This window comes from Phasianus colchicus, chromosome 1 (genome assembly GCF_987193195.1).
Source record: "Phasianus colchicus chromosome 1, bPhaCol1.hap1.1, whole genome shotgun sequence".
In the NCBI taxonomy this organism is placed as follows: domain Eukaryota; kingdom Metazoa; phylum Chordata; class Aves; order Galliformes; family Phasianidae; genus Phasianus; species Phasianus colchicus.
Genome location: NC_143436.1, coordinates 121,397,901 through 121,419,139, shown reverse-complemented (window position 1 = coordinate 121,419,139; position 21,239 = coordinate 121,397,901). Strand labels below are relative to the sequence as shown.

General features: G+C 42.9%; 1 protein-coding gene across 5 annotated transcripts in view; it reads right to left on the bottom strand.

Annotated features, from left to right (window-relative positions):
- SH3KBP1 (SH3 domain containing kinase binding protein 1) overlaps positions 1 to 20,530 on the bottom strand; it is a 219,633-nt gene extending 199,103 nt beyond the window's left edge. Inside the window, exon 1 of one of the 5 annotated variants that reach the window (XM_090124787.1) lies at positions 20,273 to 20,530. In XM_090124787.1, the coding sequence (XP_089980913.1) occupies positions 20,273 to 20,276 (4 nt within the window). In that variant the 5' untranslated portion in view covers positions 20,277 to 20,530. Of the gene's footprint in view, positions 1 to 19,240; positions 19,426 to 19,968; positions 19,985 to 20,272 lie in introns of those variants that run through there. The other 4 variants (XM_031599336.2, XM_031599335.2, XM_090124763.1 and 1 more) reach the window with 4 other exon arrangements.
- Positions 20,531 to 21,239: the final 709 nt, after the last annotated feature.

Here is a 21,239-nt window from a genome sequence, read left to right as displayed (position 1 = left end):
ACTTCTAGCTTCCAGACTTGCCATCCTGAGAGACTCCAACAGGCATGATGTTTGGACTCTTATGGTCTCAAAGACTTAGAGAAGGTCTGAAAACCCCAACCCTTCGAGCTCAACCATCCAAACAATTTTTAAACCCACCTAGTTGTCCTGCAGCATCTCACCACAACCGCTGAGGCATTTCACACTATCTTTGGTAGAGTTTCTGTATGTCTTCCATGCAAAAAGCTACACTAACTGGAGAATCTGTTGAGCTAACCATTACAGTTAGCACAACCCAAAGGTGTAATGATGAGGCAGGAAAGAAGCAAGAATCGGGCTGGCTTGGACTACTAATTCTTCAAACACTTCTCAACATTCAGACTTCAACAAAACATACTGAAGGAAAGCAAGCAACTCGCCCGTTCTCCAAGTTCAATGGTTTGAGAGTTCTAGTAGCTATGCCTGTTGCTGTCCCTGCAGTTTTCCCTTGCAGAGAAGGCTGTAAAACTAACATGAGTCTTGACAGTTTCACTCTTACAATTTATGTTCTCTTACAAAAAGAGAACAGGTAGAAGATGGCTGCTGATTCGACACTGCAGCTGTTTGGGAAGCACCAGAGTTATCTTCTTGAAGTCTGCCTGCCTTGCACTAATTCTTAAGCAGACAGCTGTTCAGCCATTTTTGTTTTATTAGAAATTTAATTAAACAAACAAAAAACTTCTTTACTGTAGAGGCTCTTCTCTGTCTACAATTTTTTCTACTTATTGAGAAATTTATATAAATATTTTTAAATACCGTCTCTTCTCAGAGGATTTGATTACTGTAACATAAGTGTATGTAAACAAACAGAAACATAAAGTCACCAAAAATGGACCACACAATTAAGACGTTTATAAACTCTACAAGAAAAGCAAGAGCACAGTTTGGAAAGAGGGGTTAAGAGCACACCTACAAGTGTACAGACTGTGACAAACTGATGGGAAGGTACTCAAACTTCTCATTCAAAACACTACTGAAGAGCATATGAAAGCCTAAAAGTGTTTCATAATTTATAGCCAAAATTTATAAAATTGCAGTTTTTAACTCAAGGTCACTTTCTAAAGCAAACAACGCCACTTTCTCAAACTGAGATTTGAAACATTCATCCTGCCAGTCAAATTTAGTCTTTTTTGTTTCTCTTGATGAGAAATTTTGTCTTTACGGAAGCTGGATTGATACTGGAGGCAATACCGATCCAGGCAGGCTAACTGGATCTCAGTTTTGCATCTGCAAGTAAATCATACTTCATTCCTGAAGTGCTGAGCTAGACTTCTCCTCAGGAACAGGGCTAACTAAGTGCCCCGATTTGCACAGTGATTTATGATGTGAGAAAACACTCCATGGACAGTGAGCTCAAACTAGTTTTGTTTGTTAATCAACAAAGGCTGGTCGTAGGCACGGCTCTGCCAAGGTAAACAGCTTGTTACATTAACAGCCAAAAAAACAATCCCTTTTAAGCCAAAAAGCAAAAGAAAGCAAAATTGGAGCAGGCAGATCTTGCTTCTCTTTATGGTGTAGTTTTCTTAAAAATGTCTGAAAGACAAATCTGTCTCATCTTACAAACTCAAGCTGTAAGACCTTTTCTATTGGAAGAAGGCATTTTTCAGTTTAAGAATCATCTAGAAATCCAAATATGAAATCCAAAATGAAAAGCTATTCAAGTTATTTTGATCTGAAAGGGGAATTCTCATCCTTATGCCAATAAAATCAGCTAATCCTAACATTATATTACCATCAATCCAGATTGTAATAGAAAAACGCATGAAATGAAGTCAAAACTAGTTATTACCAGCCCTGCTGGAGACTGGCACAGTCCAACTCATTACTGCAACGTCAGGGACAAAGATTTATATATACATTTAATTTAATGCTTAGTGGTTTGGGCTTAAAATAATACAATTGAAATATGAAACGTTATGAACCAGAAATTGAAATGGAACCTTTCAGTCACATTTTTTTTAAAAAATGCGTATCTGAAAAAAAATGTTGATAAAGGTTAACTTTTCTCACCTTGTGTTCCCTGACCTAGTCTTCTACATGCACACGGAATTATTTTGTTGATCATTACAAAAGTTTTTCCACTACTTGTTTGTTTCTTTAGTAAAATCTAACCTCTCCAAACTGAATTAGTCAGAACATTTTTTTAAGCAATGCCACCAAAATTTGAAGAGATGAATATCTCCATTTATGCTATTTTCAATTACTGTACAGTGGCTTTCCAAGCAAGAAATGAATCAAGAAAAGAAACAGAGATTTGCTACTGTGCAACAGAAACTACATTATTAAATCAGCTCCTGCTCTTATCTGAAGTGTGTAGGCACAATGGAAATGTTATTAATGTCTTTGGCATACTTCCACCCAAGTAACAGCATCCATATGGCAGCACTGCATTCTGCAGCAGCATGGTTTCACACATGACTGCAGACCTTAATCCTAGTGTACACAGCAGTATACACAGCAGTCAGAGAGTTAAGAGTTTATCTCCTACAAGTTTACAAAAAAAAAAAAAAAAAAAAAAAAAAAACCAAAGAACTGAAAGTATTTCATACTTAAATTTTAAATTAACATTCCAATGACATTTCTTCAGAAGACAGTGCAACAGTGCTTTCCTTTTCTGCATAAACCTTACTATTCATAAGTAACAAAGACTAACAGCGTGAACAGGCATCCTACCACAACCTTACTGTTACGCCACACTGCATAAGCCTCTATGGGAAGGTCTCAGCGACTACAGAAAGCTTCAAGTTCTCCACCACCTACAATAAACAGATTATCAAAAACTACTAATCAAAAAGTTTGAATGTGTTTCTCTTCTGTTATATGCCATTTCCCTCATAAAGATTCATTTCGTAACAAATACTTAATAGTTTATCAACATTTTCATTATAAACACATTTTATAACCAGTTACAATCTGGCCATCAAATTCCACCTCCCTCAAAACTTAGTAAACAAGGTCTTCCTTCAAATATGCTGCTCTGTTCGATAAACCTCAGTATGAGCTGCTTAAAATAGCATGGTTTTGTGTTTGTAGGCATACTTTAAAAACAAAACAAAGTTTTTTTGATATACAAGTTGCAACAAAACTCGTATTAATACATTAGGAAACATTAGCAGGGAAAATGTAGACCAAATGACAAAGGATGACTTACATCTAGAGCTCAAGTGGAAAAAAAATAAACAAACTACACTACACTCAGTAGTATTGTTCTCCTAGCCATGCCTGGAGAGCCAGATGGCCTGAAGATCAAATGCAACCGACAGAGCTGTTGTTTTCTGGACTCTGGGAATAACAAGCAGTTGGCAGGCCAATCAAATGTGGGATGCTGTGGTACAAAGGTGTCCAAGGGAGGAGGAAGCAGGTTTTATTACAGAGGGCACAGCATGGATTAAATGGGAGTGCACTGGTACAGCCACAGAATGCTCATCTGGGCTCCAAGAGTCCTTCCTATCCCAAACCATTGCAGCCACTACAGGCATCGTGCTATAACTTCTTGACAAGTAGGGATGATTGTTACTCAGTATTTGTTAGTAGCTGGGATGGAAAACGTGTCTGTGTGTGTGGCTCTCCTACTTCAGAACAAAAAAAAACCCTGTAGTTCATAAAGACTCAACTCTCAACACTTTTGCACATTATCATTCTAGCCAAAAGAGCCCCTACCTCCCTCTGAGGCAATACTCTGGCAAGACAGAAACACCTACTCCCACTTGCTACCTGTGAAATGCATGTAAAAACAACTAAACAATAATACCAATACACCGTTAAGTTTATATTTTAAATGCAGGTGGTAACTGGGATTTTTAATAAAGCTTGAGCTCTTTTCCATCACATCTGCAGCCGAAAAAATTAACATTTCATATCTGCTGGACTTCAAGTAATCATTAAAGAAACATAATTTTCTTGAGAAATTAGTTCCAGACTTTGTTCATTTTTTTTTCTTTTGCAACTGGAATAATTCAGTGCCGAAAGTATTTGCAAGGACTCAGCTTCATGGGAAAAAAAAAAAAAGCTTGAGGGGGAGGAATTCCATCTTCAAGAGGTTAAATCCATGCTACTCGATACACTGCAACTCCTCTAAGGCAACAGCTTTCAGTTTCCATTATATTTTCATATTTACCCTTTGAAAACATCGAGGAGGAGCTAAAGGTCATGGTCCTAAAATGCTACCTTCACTCAATCGCTAAGAGCAGAGCAATCACAGAGGGAGCCACGTAAGTCACACAGCACGCAAATCTTTTTATGTCACTGTCATCAGCGGTGCTTTTCTCTAGCTTGCAGGACAGAGGAATTAACCAGCTCCCAGTTGAAAGCTGCTTCAGCAACCTCCCCTTGGTTCCCTGCCCACATGCTAATCCTGCTGGCCATCGGTTCAGCCACCTGGCAATGCCTTCACAGCTATGCCAGGGGAAGCACCTGTCCCAGTCCCCTCCTGCAGGCCACAAACACCCCTCACACGCTCTGGCAGCAGAAACACAGTAGCCAGCCACAGAGCGGTTAGGACAGATGGAGAGTATCTGAGGGAAGCTCCACTGTGAAACTGACACGCCCACAAACACAGAAGCATTCCAAAGAGCCACCTGAGCACAGGCAGCTGTAAGGAGACAAAAGTATGTCCCCTCAGAGAACCATGCTGCACCCCAATGCCTGCGCTTATGGAGTAAACATACTTGTTACTGCCCTGCTTGAAACCCCTCTGCCTTACACTGGTGTACAGTGGAATCCCAAGCAAAATCTGATTTGGAGGAAAGTGTGTGCACTCCTGTTTAGGGCTGTCCTGAGGTGACCTGTCCGGGCAGCAGCAGAGCTGAAGCCTCTCCAGCTTACATAAAGGCCTAGCTATCCCTCCAGGAAAAGAGGAGAGCTAGTTTGTCAAAGAGAGATTAGTATGCTTAGTTCCTGTTTCTAAGAAAAAACAAACACTAAGTTATTCTAATGGAATTTACTCAGCAGGACATTATATTATGGTGTTACAGCATTCAGTATGACCGCAATGCATCACTGAATTAATTCACAGTTACAAAATGAAGAACAATAATAAGTCAGTATTTTAGTATTTATGTATGTCTGCAGCAAGTTTCCAAATAAAGCATTCATCTCATAGCAGTTCTGCACTAAACAACTTCAGACAAGGTACTTCTAATCAACGTTATGAATTCATTCTGCTCTTTTTTTTTTTAGGTCTATCATAATAGTTATGTCTCACTGCATTTATTATTGCCACATTCCTATAAAGATATTAAACTTTCAAACAATATGCCAAACTGCATCTGATCATCAGAGCCATTCATGTGCAAGGTGCAAGCAAAGAAAGAACTGATCATTGCAGTGGTTCTAAATGGCAGCAGTCACATCTGTGCTCCCAAAGGCTCCCTAATATTCCTGGGTAAATCTAACAATAGGTGTTAGATTTAAAATGGCCAAGTTCTCCATAATACTTTTGAGAGAGAGATTGCACAGAACGTTTTTCACATTCATGTGGCTGTCCATCTGGAAAGTGTCCATATTCCATAAATTAATTTATCCTTTCCTACAACGTACTGGTCAACAACTTCCACAACTGCCTTGTTCAGCAAACTGCTAGAATCTAATTGTCACCCCTGTACTTTTAGTTCCTTGGTTCCATAAACCAAAGGACTTCCAAACACAGCAGATGCTCCCAGTATTCAGCATTTACCCACAATTTTACTCTGATGATTCACATGGTCACCAAGATTGTAATTGATTGTGTTAACCTCTATCTGAAGGAATATAGTGTTTCTTAGAAGTAAAATTGTCCTGAAAGTTGATGGACTCATTTTAACATCATTGTTTACCTCAGATACTAATGAGCAAAACAAGCCAACCAGAACAAATAGAAGACTGATTACATTCAGAGACACATGCAGCATCATCACCTTAACATGAGTTCCTGGCTCCTTCAATATCAATAAGTAGAAAATTCAAAGTCTGTAAAGGATTATACCCATTGCTGGGATCAATAGGAGATGAGAGGAGGATTGTGAGTTAAGCTATGCAAACTAAGACAAATTAGTCCTATTTAACTGAAATTATATGTATTTGTAAAAACTTGTTAGTAATGCTACTCGTGGTGTCTAAATCACATTTCCCAGATAAATGAGAAGTTAGGAAGGATATTATTTACTTCTTCAGAACAACAAGAGGAAAGATTACTCTACTTACAGCTAAATATAGCCAGAACTATATATAAAATTACCATTCAGCTAAATTCAGGAGAATTGTCACTGAATGAATGCCTCGACATAAAAAGGAAACAGGACTGAAAAACTAATGCCACGAACATAACTGCTATTTAAGATTACTCAGAAATACTAACCCAGTAAAACTGCCATTTGGTTCCGATTCTGTAGTTGCCTGGATCATATCTGTAGATGCTGACATACAAGTACTGAGATGGAAGGTCAAATCAAATCAAAGTATTTCCTTAGAAGGCAAGGGAAAATTATCTTTTCAGTGATACGATGTGGCATCATCTGACTCTCAGGAACAGGAGAGAGAGGAGGTGGTAATCAGCAATTTGTTCAGTCTTCATATTGTGTACTATGTAAATTTCATTTGTTAAAATTTCATACCCTCTAGAACAGCAACATTCACCCAGCTTCATTAAAACCAGACTAGAAGCATGTGTGTAATCATGAACATGATCTCATTTGAGCTTGGAAGATTTCACTACAGAAGCCTAAGCTGTTAATGCCATCACTCATCTTTGCCAAAAGCAGAAACACTTTACAGTGAGGATAGGGAGAAAACAACATATTCCTCTGCATCTTAGCCACATTTTCTTGAAGTACTGATAAGGATGGGTTTAAATTAAGTAACCAGCCTGTAAAATGGTGCATAGATACATCCTGCTGTGGTATTCTTGTTGCTGGAGGTGACAGTTTTTGCAGGAAGGGCTTCCTAGCAGCAACAGTCGATACAGTCCAAGTCCTTGGACCATGTTATAGCCCTTCACTATGTAATGCCAGCTGCAGACAAGCACTATGTCTTAAAACAAATTCAAAAGTATGAGGTTCTAGTTCAGTTTAATGGAATTCTACTATTCTTATGACAGCAGTTGCAAAATATTTAATCCAGCAGCAGCTCTTGTGGTAAGATCTGTAAAATACTGATTGCAAATCAGTGACATTTTAACTAATATATTATAAACTATCACAAACAGATGTGCTGTACAACAGTAAGGACTTAGATTTGATGTAGGAGAGAAATAATCAGAAGCCTTTTACCCTTTAACCCTCTTCTACATCTATGCTAAGTTCTGTACAATCTACAGAACTTAGCATTCAGAGAAAGATTGGGCTGCGTGTGCAATTTCTCAACAGTTTCATAATCTATAAGCCAAATGAAAGGACACTTTCTGTAATGCTTCCATAGATAAGATTGTCAGGTGTTCTAAGAGCTACAAAAGCTATGTATGTGCTGAAGTTCACAGTCACAAGCACTTGAGCTATAACCACAGGTAATCTGCATTTCACTCCTATGGTCCAATACAAGATTTACATGCTAGCACTACATCATCTCCACTGGCCTTCGTATTATACTGAAATAACAGACCAAAACACCTAATGTTTTATTAAAAAAGAATCTCACTTGATCAGTTACATGAGCAACAACAAAAAGCATTTTGAAGAAGAACACATTTGACTAAAATACATCTTCACCACCCACCAATATTTTTTCTTGATTAATAAAGAAGGCTGGTGTTCATAATCCTTATCAGCCTGTCTTTCTGCATCAAATTCTTTCATTCTCCTTCAAAACTCCAGTAAGTGTAGAAGTGTTGAAAAAAAAAGAAATGCTGCTCTAGAAGTAGAAATTATTGCATACAAGCATGTTTAGATTGATCTGCCCAAGGATTTTCTGAAAGATAACTATCCTATCAGATTGTATTACGTGTTGACTTTTCCCACTAAAAATCTCTCCAATTTTAGAATTCAGGATGCAATTCAGAAGAAGGTAGCATTAATGCCTATACTCTCAGCTCACATCAGTACCTGCAGGTAGTTTGTTCTTTCCCACAATATGGGGAAATCACAAACGAACTTAGTTTAACTCTGATGAATAAAAAAAATTCCCAGATCACAATCATTAACTTCTCTGTTTTGTTTTCAAGATGCATTTTAAAATCCCATGCATCAATATGCCTGAGTGACAGAGCACTTCCATTAATTGCTTTTTTCATTTTCTTTTACAGAAAGTCTGTGGATTTAGAAGAAGGTGAATCATTCCAGGAAAAACAATCCTGAAAGCAAAAACTGATGCAAACTGAATAAGTATATCTGAAAGCTCGTCACAGACTTTAATTGCAAGCAACAACAGCTTGTGACCTGATGATAACATTGCTTCAAGAGGGAATTTAAGCCACAGTGTGCTGGTTGAATGAGAATGCCCAGCGGGGCTGAATATGAACAGAAAACACAAACAATAGTCAGCATTTAGGTGGAAGAACCCATTGCTGCGCTGAGAATGCAGGAGCAAAGCAGAGAAAGCAGCAGTATGGAACTCTATGGAACCCAAGTAAACATCAAGAGAAGCAATGGACCCTATTGTTTCATAAGCAGCTGTTCTTCTGGCAGCCTCCTCCTCCTCCCATCCACCACCAGTTACCAGCACTGGTACTGTCTGGAACAGCACCAAGCATGCTGTCAAGGAAGTTACAGTAAGACAGATGCTACTCAAGATGAGCAGAACCTCCTTGAATACTGGTGCAGAATTTTTCTATAGTATCCAGAAGACAGCATGCAGATTAAAACCATAGCACTGAGAGAAGAAGGTGTAGGGGCAGCAGCTAAGCACCACACAGCTGTTTGCTCATTCCCCCTCTCCAAGTGGAATGAGGAAGAGAACTGGAAACAAAACAGAACTCATAGGTTGGGATAAAAGCTATTTACAGAAGAGAAAACAAGAAACAAAAATGCAAAAATAACAATATATATAGCTGCACCCACCAACTGATGCCCAGCACCACCATGACACCTGCCAGCACGAGGTCTCATCACCACTGGCCAATGCCCCATAATCTCTGAGCAGTATCCATCCCCAGCCAACTGCCCTCAGCACTATGACCCTCCACATGGTGCTATGTGGTACAGAACAACCACCAGCCTCATTCAGGCACTGTCCTGTTCCCTCCCCACTCCCTGCCCCATGCCATCATGGCAGCTGCTCTGCCTGGCTGAGTCTTGCCCAGCCCAGCCTTGCTCCCATCACTCAGCAGCAATCAAACACAGTGTGCTAACAGTATTGTTTTGACTGAAAGCAGGGCACAAGAGCAGACAGAGAGTGCTATCACTATTATATATCTACCCTGATCACTTCTTTTAAAGCTGCTGCCTCTATGAAAAAGATTCCTGGGCTCCATCCATTCAAACAATCCCTAGTGACCCCCTTGGTTTTCAATGATCCAAGCTCTTGAAGCTGAAGAAGTCAGGTACTAAAACCAATTTTCAAAAAAATTAGAGCAGGAAAGGGCATCTCTTGCATTTAGGATCTCTGCCCAGGAAGGCATCATTCACATCAACTCCTGCTTTTGGTTTTAGAGCAAGGTATTGCCAGACTCAGACAGGAACTGAAATTCTACTTTAAACAGCAACATCCTGCTTTTAAGTTCTCCAAATTCAGAAACATCAGAACTTCAGCGTTTGGCTTTGCCAGCTTCTACAGTGTGTTCTTCACACATCACAAAGGCACCAGTCTATCCTCAGTTTACTTCATCTTTCTGAATCAGACAGTACCAGAAAGGCAACTAGGAAAACACAGAGTGCAACAGAAACCACAGCATTTACCTTCCAGGGTACTCTTCTGATTCTGAAGAAAGTCAATGGACTAAAGCAACAGCCTCTAAACAACAGTCAGTGTCTCTCCTTCCTGATATGTATTCATAGGAAACCAACCGAAGGCTTCTTGTCTCCCTAATTCTGAGGAAATAATTAAAGGAGCACCCACAAATGGATTGTCATCAGAATTCTACAGGTCTTTACATCTCAATATAGTGAATTGTAAGACTACAAGTGAAGTATATAGGAAAGTATCCTAAAGAGAGAAAAAGTAGCAGGCTTGAAGGACAGATGAAAGAGAAGGAAAGATGAATTTGAAAGAAGAGCAACTGAAAGGACAAGATGATGTAGCACCAGCTACCTGAAAAGAATGGGTGAAGTGCATCTTTCTGAAAAATAGGTGGGAATCACTGATGCAGATTAAAAATATATTACAAATTTTCATGAGGGAAAGGAAGCATAAATGCACTTCTGTGATAGGAAGAGAAACTGCTTTCTGACAGAATGAGGTGAAGGAATGAGAAACACACAGGAAGAAGCAGGCTAATTTTTTGTGCAGAAAACACCTGAATGCATACACATTAAGAGATCTCACACAGCCAGAATCAGCATATACAGCTCTGAACTGGTTGATCATAAACTAGATGGCATCTCTGTTAACCACTTACTGTAACCTTCCACGAACCACAGTCAGACAATTGAGATGTCAGCGAATCAAAAGTTAATTGATAGGTGCTACACACACACATGCACACACACAGTGTAGTCTTTAAAATAAGAAGCATGCTTCATTTAATCAAAGTAAGCAATTCCAAGATGCAGGAGGAGGTGACAAAAGAAAACACCACTCAAGTTGACCTCAGTGGCCAGAGTAAAACTGACAAATGCAGTTCAGGGGTTTTAAACACAGGCAAATAAAGGTCTTTGATGAATGAAATTATCAATAGTTATAAGGGAGTAACAAAGTTTCAAAGAAAACAAAGATACTTCCCATTTCACAGGAGATCTTTGCCAGAAGAGTGGCCACAAAGAGCAGCTGTGCAGGCAGATGAATATTAACAACAATTCTAAGAAAAGAAGGCAGCATGAAGATGTCTCTCCTATTTTAAGAGTTGCTTCATGCATCTGAAAGAGCTGATCTTAGTCCTACAAATTACTTGGCTGTTGGACCGTACTTTTTTTTTTTTTCATTACACAAGGAGCAAGTTTAATCCTCCAGCAGCATCAAGTTAAGCAAGGAGGCAGACACAGAAGGTGCCTTCGTCTGCTTTATTAAGGCCTCCCATCAGTAAAATAGCCATTAACTATCCTGAAAGAACTTTACTAAAAAGCCCCTCTGATAAATACATGCTGCTCCCATGAAGTCAGAGCAGATCTATACACAGCTAAATATACAGCTAAATTTGACTCAATATAACCTACAGGAGTTTCCAAATGGTGCAAAGCCAGGAAAGCAACTGAGGAGCTAATAAAATGCCTAAGCTACCTAGTTACTACCCAATCAAGCCACAAAGTTTTAGTCCTTTGTCATCTGGAAAATTGTTGTTAAGGTCATCAAAGAAATAACTACATAGAGCAGAATTCCAGTATTAAGAATACAGCAACAAGCTATGAAATAAGAAGCTAATCTATTACCAAATTAAAATGAATGACTGAACTAATTATATGATTGAGTCAAGGTAGTAAATCATTTAGAATCCTGAAATGTGATCAAAGTTGCAAGTTACCCGTTTCATTAAACAAACACAACAAAACAGATCTATGAAGTTACTGATCTCCACTAGTCAAAGCCAGTTATACACTTTCATACTGAAATTACATTGATGAAAATGAGCCAACTCTAGATTTTGAGACTGTTTACTGATCAACCTCTTTGTTCTTACAACCAAACTGAAAATACGCGCATAAGGAAGCAAAACTTCTGAACTGCTGAGCCAGTGCTTTCAACAAATGTTAGCACGTGTTTGTTTCCTTGAACCAAAAGCTTTTTGGGGGTAGGTAGAATGAGGGCTCTATTTTCATTTTGCAGAGGGAGGGGTAATTGTTGTTTTAACCTGATAGTGTAACTAGGCAAACTGGATATTTCTATTCAACACACTGCAGTTCTGCAATCCAGCTGAAACACAGTACCTAGCTCATCAGCAAGTCAGCATGGAGAACACAGTCAACCTAGAGTGAAAGGTCCTGACGTGATACTGTTCCATAAAACCACTGATGACAACAAGAACAAATTTACAAGAAATAACAGATGAATTATAGAACGGCCTGGGTCAAAAAGGACCACAGTGATCATCTAGTTTCAACCCCCTGCTATGTGCAGGGTTACCAACCACCAGACCAGGCTGCCCAGAGCCACATCCAGCCTGGCCTTGAATGCCTCCAGGGATGGGGCATTCACAACCTCCTTGGGCAACCTGTTCCAGTGCATCACCACCCTCTGAGTGAAAAACTTCCTCCTAATATCTAACCTAAACCTCCTGTCTCAGTTTAAAACCATTCCCCCTTGTCCTATCACTACCCAGTCTCGTAAACAGCCATTCCCCCTCCTGTTTATATGCTCCCTTCAAGTACTGGAAGGCCACAATGAGGTCTCCCTGGAGCCTTCTCTTCTTCAAGCTAAACAAGCCCAGTTCTCTCAACCCTTCTTCATAGAAGAGATGCTCCAGCCCTCCGATCATCTTAGTGGCCCTCCTCTGGGCCTTCCAAGAGTTCTGGATCTTTCTTGTGCTGGGGGCCCCAAGCCTGGAAAAGATCAATCCTCATCCATAAAACATTCAAATATTTGTTTATAAATTAGCGTCCTAGAAAACAAGTCACTAATCCTTACATTTGGAAACATAAAGCCAAACAGCATTTACAGGTAAATCTGAATTTGGTAGCAGAAAGTTTTTAAAATACTGTCATAATGAAATCCCAAAATAAAGGCATATTGTTCTGACTGAGCTTTGGAATTTCTTGTGTGCCTTCTTACAGTGGGAAACAGATAGATGAGCGTTCACAACTCCATAAGTCCTCAGGGAGACATCACAGAAAGAACAGCAGTAATGAGAAAAACAGTGAAAAATTAAGCTGTTTCACTGCTACTCAGTTTTCTGTCACAAGGATAGCAAATTTTCAGTGCTGCAGAAGCATATCACAGAGAGAGACAAAAAATTCACTCTGCCAAGATACCAGAGTATTAAAAATGCTTCTTGCCAGTGGTGAGGATGAATCAGCAACCACAGACAGATGACATATTTGATTTAAACGTGAGATGGGGCTTTTCCATGAATAGTTTCACATCTGGCTCAAAAATGAAAAACTCTGGACATGGATATTAATACTCTTCTGCTACCTTTCACTAACACTTCTATAAATGTAGCCACGTGGAAAGGCGGTGCTACACACGCAGTGACTTGGGCTGATAGCAGTTAGCTGATTTAGCATGGAACAGCACCAGCAACTGCACTGACCTCCAAGACCTCCTTCTCACAAAAAAAAAAAAAAAAAAAAAAAAAAGGAAAGCATCCTGGTATTATTTCTGTGTGTGTTGATGTGGATCTCATTATTGAAAACAAGCACGAACATGTTGCTCTGTAAATTAACAAGCAATTTCCTGGAAGAAGAGGACACAGTGTATTACAGGGATTTTTATTTCCCTGATTGTTTTTAGAGAAGGCGGGTCACTCATTCACTTATTACACATTCCTTATGAGACACAGTACTTAGTTTTCAGATATGTGGCTATCGAAACTAATTAAATATTTACAGATCAAGTCAGGCCTTGATTTGTAACACATGCAACCAAATCACACTGAGGTTTTTGAACAATTCCCGAGGCAGTTGCACACCAGTGCTGACTTTGGTCTTCATGCAAATGAACGGACTTACATTGGTTTTGGTGTGAGCCAGCTTTAATCATCAAAAGCAATTTAGCTGCACAGGATGAAGAACCAAAGAGGAAATAAAGAAAGAGCAGCTCTTCCCTCCTCTCCAATATTTCTAATGAAATTCAATAGCAGAGCTCAAAATGCATCTCTACATTGAAACTACAGATTAATTAGAGGCTTGGGATCTGATCCTCATAGAAGTGCTCAGTTTTCTAGGTTGCATTATCCTTTCTGGCAAAGATGTAATTTGTGATGCACAACTCTAGACAAACGCTTACCCTAAAACAAAAGCACAGGTTCTCAGTGATGCTCACATTGGAATACAGACTGCAGTGAGAACAAAGACACCTTTTCCCCAACTGTCCCTCGTCATCCAGGACACTCCTTCCCCTAAGGCAAAGTTAAGTTAGGAATAGCTGAGACATCACAGCAGTCACCTTGCCATGTAACTTTTAAGTAGGCATCACCACTGTACTCTCAAGATTTGGTTACTATTGATGCTTCCCAGTTAGCAGTAAGGAAAAGGGGGGAAAAAGTCAACTCCATTTTCTAACATAATCCATGGCTACTGAACTGCAGTACTGCATATTCTCACAAACACAAGGACTTAAAGCTCTCCTTATGCTTCCCCTCTGTGCAAAGCAGACAGGCAGCAATTATTTTTACATTAGCTGAATTACAGAATCTTGATATTCACCTCCTCTCCCACTCCCCTCCCCCTAATATATTCTTCCATCATTTCTCAGTGCATGAACATAGATACACCCTACAGCTACCTCCTGCTTTTGCACCCAGGGAAAACATACACTCTTTGGTCCAGGATTTCATATTCTGTGATTTAAAACCAAAACAAAACACAAAGATAGGAAGCACACAAAAAACTCTATCATCATTTTGATGAGTCTGCTCTGTAACAGCAGTTTCAGAGAGAAACAACAGATACCATCTATGTGGCTGTTTTCTCTCCTTTGATCCCATCAGGGATGACCTGCTTTCAGCACTTCAGTGACCTCTACCATTTCAGACCTGGAATTTCAGCTGCTCATTACACACTACCTATCTCTCCTTTTCCTCTCCCAGCACACACATCCCTTCCCCTTCAAGTGTGGAAGGAGTCAACACATTATCCACAAGGTCAATGCTGATTTCCTATACCAACTCTGATACGCTGCTGGTAGAACAATGACGAGCAGCATTCTCAAAACAAAGCTCTGTAACATCCAGTGAATAGCAATTATAAAAGAAGAAATCTGAGTAACGTTAAACATTGTATACAGAATCACAGAATCGCTCAGGCTGGAAAAGACCTTAAAGATCATCGAGTCCAAGCACACCCTAACCATACTACCCTAACTAACAACCCTCTGCTAAATCATGTCCCTGAGCACCACATCCAAATGGTTTTTAAACACATCCAGGGATGGTGACTCAACCACCTCCCTGGGGAGCCTATTCCAGTGCTTAACAACCCTTTCTGTAAAGAAGTTTTTCCTGATATCCAACCTAAACTTATGTTGTATAATAGCAGCTTAAACAGAAACATACATACACTCAGCTTTAATATCAAAATAAAGTTGCTAGTCAAGGAAGTGCTGTGATGTTGACACACGTTTCTTTATAAGCAGACCAGGAAAAATGCCTTTAAGATGCAACTCTAACGTAACTCTCAACGTACGCATCTTTTGCTATTGCAAAGGGGAACAACAATTCTCCTGTTTCAAGAAATGGTATCTACTTTAAGCATTCTCTTCTCTATCACACCTTCTGATCTAAAAACAACAGCTAATATGAGCAACAATGACAGTGGACACTGCAAGAAATGAACTACTTGATAGGGGCAAGCAAAGCACTTAAAGAAGACTCTAAAATCAGAATTCTAAATATACACACATAAATATGGATTTTTTATTCCTTGGTTTCACAGCCACATCTTGACCCATGCAGAAGGCAGCTCTGACAGATAAAGCCATTATCTCTTGGTTTCTAAGAAAAAAGCTTTCTGCCAGCCACTTTTGTATGAAAATCCATACGGGTTACCAAAAATAATTCATCAGTTTATGAAAACTCCACTCAAACTCTGACCTCGAAGACATTCACAGGCTGCATAAATATGGGTACCAAACAACTGAAAATATGATCTTGAACACCTCCAACACAACAGTGTTGTCAGAAATGAACCTACTGACAACAAGAAAAGAATTAAGATGATTCACATCTCCTTTGAAGAGGAGAAATGAGTTTGAGAAAGGTTTTCACACAAGATTTCCTATATGAGCCACTTTATAGCTGCTTATAATCTCATTAAAACAAGTTAAATTTAAAAAAACACTCAAAGTGAAGAAAAGCATGGTAATAATCTCCCATATGACTCTCCCTTGTGTCCAACAGAAACTGTACAACTGTTTTTGAGGATAACATTGCTGAATGACACGTGACATTCCTATTTACAAATGTCTTACAGCTGTTTTGCTGAAAGGCTCCAAAATTCCCAATGCCTTGTAGGGGGAACTTCAAATTTGTCCAAGAAGTCAACAACCACAGACACACCCACCTCCCTCTGTGTGCAATTTACACAAGTTCACTAAGCTCAACTCAAAAATGTTTCATTCGACACGGGACTGCAGAGCTGTTGGTGTTCACCAGCTGAACTCCCCATGCTTCCCCTTGCAGAGAGCATCCTCCAACACGTACCACAGGGCCAAGCATAAGTTTTGACACAAGAACATCACTAACTGGAGGTCTGCATGGCCCCACACGCAGGAAATGTGCTCAGAGTGCTCCCTCTATTGATGCTTGGCTAAGAGAGGGAGGAAGAGGAAGTGGCACATGTGCAATGTGGAAAGAAGTAGAAGGGAAAGACATACCAAGGCGGGGGCTTTTAGGAGGAAAGTGGAGCAGACTTGAAGGGAGGGGACAGCGGAAAATTAGGACGGGAGAAAAAAAGAATTAGGAAAAAGTTAAAACTGGAAAAGGTGTTGCAATTAGTACAGAAAAAATCAGTGGGTTTTTTTTTTTTTTTTCTTCTATTTCCTCTTGATGCAACTTTCCCCTGTTGTGTACAAGGCAGTTGCGGTATTTCACAGCATCTTTCTCAACCGCTGTGTCAATCCATGCAGACAACGGTTGTCTGTGAGTACTAATAACGTAACTGGCTCAAAGGGCACAAAGCCCTAACTATGGGGACTACAGAAAACAAAAGCAGCCTATCCTCTTTCCCACTGTCAATGGGAAAGCTTTAAAAATACTTTGAAAAACTATTAAGAGAAGCAATTCTACAAAAAAAAATATATACATTTATCAAACAAGCTACTAAGTGAACCATTCAGAAGTTTGGTGATGAAACTGTCTATCTATAAACAGGAATTTACACAAGCACTATGGTGAAGGTTTCAGCTTACTTGCATAGCTCTACTGTTACACAGGACCCCTAACTGACTGACTGAAAGATGAGCGGACCCAGCAGAGCCAAAAAAAGGATTCCTGTTCATTTACTGCAGAGGTTGGAAGGTGTGCCTCAACTGACACAAGGTGCTGCAAAACTTCACCTGTTCTTGGATGATGCCAGCTAAACCCTGCTTTCTAGAATCATGCTGTACCTTTACGTGTTCTGAATTAAATAAGCAGCTCTTCCCCATGCAGCTACCACACCTTGTTCCTATTTTGTCTTCTGGACCTTCAATTTCATTCAGCAGGGCAATGTGATATATGAGCACGCAAAGGTCTCGCAAATGAGGCTGAGGAGTTCCATAACCACATGCAAGTCTTCAAAATAAACAACAAACCCACACACACATACCCATGAAACACCACCTTTTCAATTCTCAAACATTTACAGAATGGGATTAAGCATGATGCACTGTCTCTGCCCTGTCCCCCCCTTATGTTTCAGAAACTAGCAACTTTAATTCACTCAGTTCTCCTGACAAGTCCGTTCCAAACGTAAACTAATTTACTTGAAGATATTGCAACTCTAATGTCACAGAGCAGCTCATAAAATATCAATAAACGTGTATTTCTTCTAAGGTTTTGAGTACATGCTATAAAAAAGCTTGAGGTTATACAATGAACTTTAATATACACACGTGTAATACACACATATATATACGGAGACTTGGAATCATCCAATCACAGAACTGTAGAATGCCCCAAGTTGGAAGGGACCCAACAGGATCATAGAGTCCAACCCCTGGCTCCATACAGGACCACCCAAAACCAAACCCCATGTCTGAGAGCGCTGTCCAGACGCTCCTTGAACTCCAGCACTCGGGGCCGTGCCCACAGCCCTGTGCATCCCGTTCCATGCCCACCGCCCTGTGGTGCAGCCCCTTTCCCTGAGCCCCAGCTGCCCTCCCCTGACACAGCTCCATGCCGTTCCCTCGGGCCCTGTCGCTGTCACACAGAGCAGAGCTCAGCGCTGCCCCTCCGCTCCCTGTGAGGAGCTGCAGCCGCCATCAGGCCTCCCCTCAGCTCCTCTGCTCTGCGCTGAGCAAACACAGGGGCCTCAGCCGCTCCACACATGCCTTGCCTTCCAGACCCTTTACTATATTTGTATCTCTCCTTTAGACACTCTCTACGAAGTTTATGTCCTTCTTACACAGTAGCACCCAAAGCCACACTCAGTGCTGGAGGTGAGTCCACACAGCACAGAGCAGAGCAGGACAACCCCTCCCCTCACCCAGTGGTAGTGCTGGGCCTGGTGCACCCCTGGGTACTGTTGACCCCATTGGCTGCCAGAGCACACTGCTGGCTCAGATTCAACTTGCCACCAGCCAGAACCCCCCCGATCCCTTCCCGCAGTGCTGCTCCCCAGCCTCTCGTCCTGCAGTCTGTACACAGATCCAGGGAGTAACAACACTACGCAGTGCCAAACACAAAATATAAATGATTAATACGGGAAGCATGAAAGTAATTTAAAAATAAAAGATGAGGAATCTCAACAATGTGCTACCTATAAAGAATTCACCTATTCTTTCATGCATCTAAATGTCTTTGAAAAATGAAACAATGCTAAAAATGTTTTTAATAAAAATGTTTCCATTTGGAATCTCCTAGAAAGATTTCACTTTCATATTACTCATATCTTCCTCGCGTGTTTTTTCCATTTTTTTTTTTTTAAAGCACAAGAATCACTTAGACATGTGAACATATGAACAATGACTCTAAAGATATGAACAATGAGAGCGTGCCTTCTCTCTGCTCTCAATTTGCAAAGCGAGTTCTTGCTGAAGAGGCAGTGGATGCCCCGTCCCTGGAGGTGTACGAGGCCAGTTGGATGGGGCCCTGGGCAACCTGGTCTAGTATTAAATGTGGACGTTGGTGGCCCTACCTGTGGTGGGGGGGTTGGAGCTTCATGATCCTTGAGGTCCCTAGCAACCTGGGCCATTCTGTGAATCACAGCGAGTTGGGAAAATCATTATCAAAATCAGCTTTAAGGATGCCAGATGTGTGCAATCATAGGAGGTCTTATAGCATCATAATGCAAAGTTAAGAACAAAAAAAATGCCCTGAGGATAATTAATAAATAAATAGATAGATAGATAGATAAATAAAATAACTAACCATTATTTCTTGTGATATACCACACAGATTTTGCTCCATCCCTCAGCGATCAACCCCACACCTGCTTACAGCACTGCGTTTTAAGAAGTTCGGATGGCGTTGCCTAGCACACACACCAACCCTAACAGAAGCCTTCTGCCGCCCAATTGCAGGCGGCGGCACGGGATGCTCGGCCTACGGCCAGCAGCACCGGAGTTCCTTGGGATCAATACAGCGGAATGAGGCGCAGACGGCTGAACGCCTCCCAGCCTCAGCTGGAGGACTAACTGAAAGTCCATAGCGAAAAGCTAGAGCTGAATCTCGCAAGGTACAGGTAGGGCAGCCGCGCATCGCTCTGACAGCGCTCCCTAAGAACAAAGAGAAGGTTTTTCCCCGCTACGCTCCCAGTGTCACTGCATGACAACAGGTAAAATTGGGTAAAATGTCTGCCCACCTAATGCGGTGCAGGGAACGGCTTTAGCAGTATCGCTCTGGGGCTGCCGGCAGCATTTCTGGCTCTGCGGACACCGGGAGCCGCTCTCCGAGGGCACCCCCGGGCAGGAGCCGGTCGGAGGGTGCACCCCGCCAGCGGCCTGGGCTTGCTTTTGTTCCCTCCTATCCACCGCTCTCACTTTCGGGCAGCGGGCCGGCCCCGGGAGCCCGGCACCGCTGCCGGGGGGCCGCCGTTCACCCCCCGTCCCCCGCCGCTCGCCTCCTTCCCCTCCGCACAGGTAGCGGGCGCTGCCCACCTCGGCGCGGCGCCGTCTCTTCCCGAAGTCCGCGGGAGCCACCTCACGGGCAGCGCCCGCCCGACGGCCCCGCCGCCCGCAGCCGCTGAGCGGACGGAGCCCGCGGTGGGTGTGCCCGGCGGAAGGCGGACGGCGCGGGACGGCTCGCAGCCTCCTCAGCCCGCAGCGGGATCGCCCACCGCGGCAGCCCCGAGCGCCTCCGGCCGTCACGCGAAAACAATCGGCGGGGCGGCCGGGGGAGGGGGAGAAGTTAACAGCCGCGAGGCGGACGCTCCCTCCCCGCCGCCCCTCGGCTCCAACTCACCCATCGATGTCGAGCGAGGCTCTGCCGGGGCAGGGGCTGAAAGTTTGGGGCGGCTGCGCCCGAGGCTGCCGACGGGGCTGGTCCCTCCTCCTGCGGCCGCCGCTCTCGGTCAGCAGCCGGGCTGCGCGCCGCGTCCTGCGGGAGGCACCTCGCTTCGCCTCGGCATACGTGTGCGCGTGGATGCAGAAAGGAAAAAAATAAAACGAGGCGAGGGCTCAGCCTTCAGCTCCCCCCAGCAGTCCCCGCTGCCGGGCGGAGCGCGGCCGAGCCCGGGCACCGGGAGGCGACTGCCGCCGAGCCGCGCCGATGGGCGTCTTCCCCGCGGGCCGGGGCGCGGAGCGGCGCTTCCCAACGCGGGCGCCGCTGCTGCCGCCGCCGCTACCGCTGTTGCCGCTGTCGGAGCGAGCGGCGCCGCTCGGCTCAGCGTGGCGCTGCGGGAAGTGTCGCGAGACTGCGCCACAGCCGCTGCGCCGCCGGGAGAGCGGGAGGGAGGGCGGGGAGGAAGGAAGCGGAGCGGCGGTCCTCGGCGGGGGCTGGGGAAGGAAAGCGGTGCTGTGAAGCGCCGGGTGCGCCTCGCCCCGTGGGGAGGGGGTCGGGCAGGGCCGGGAGGGAGAGGAAAAAGGTGAAAAGATGAAGTGAAGGCCGGCTTGGTAGCGTTGTTGAGGTAAAAAAAAAAAAAAAAAAAAAAAAAAAGAGCGGAGTCGCTCAGGGCGTGCTGCTGCTGCTGCTTTTCGGATGCTGCGCGAGGTGAAAGGCGCGCCCCGATAAAACGACCGGAGCTGAGAGCTGTCGGCGCAGAGCGGTGCCGCCTGCGGGCAGCAGAGCAGCGGCTGAGGGCGGGAGGACCTCCTCTGCGGGCGGGCGGCGGCACGGGGGAAGCGCTAGAGAGAGGAAGCGCAGGTAACGCAGCTTTTAGAGCACGATCACGCTGAACGGCAGTGAAAAGTTAAGCAAAAGGAGCTGTGCT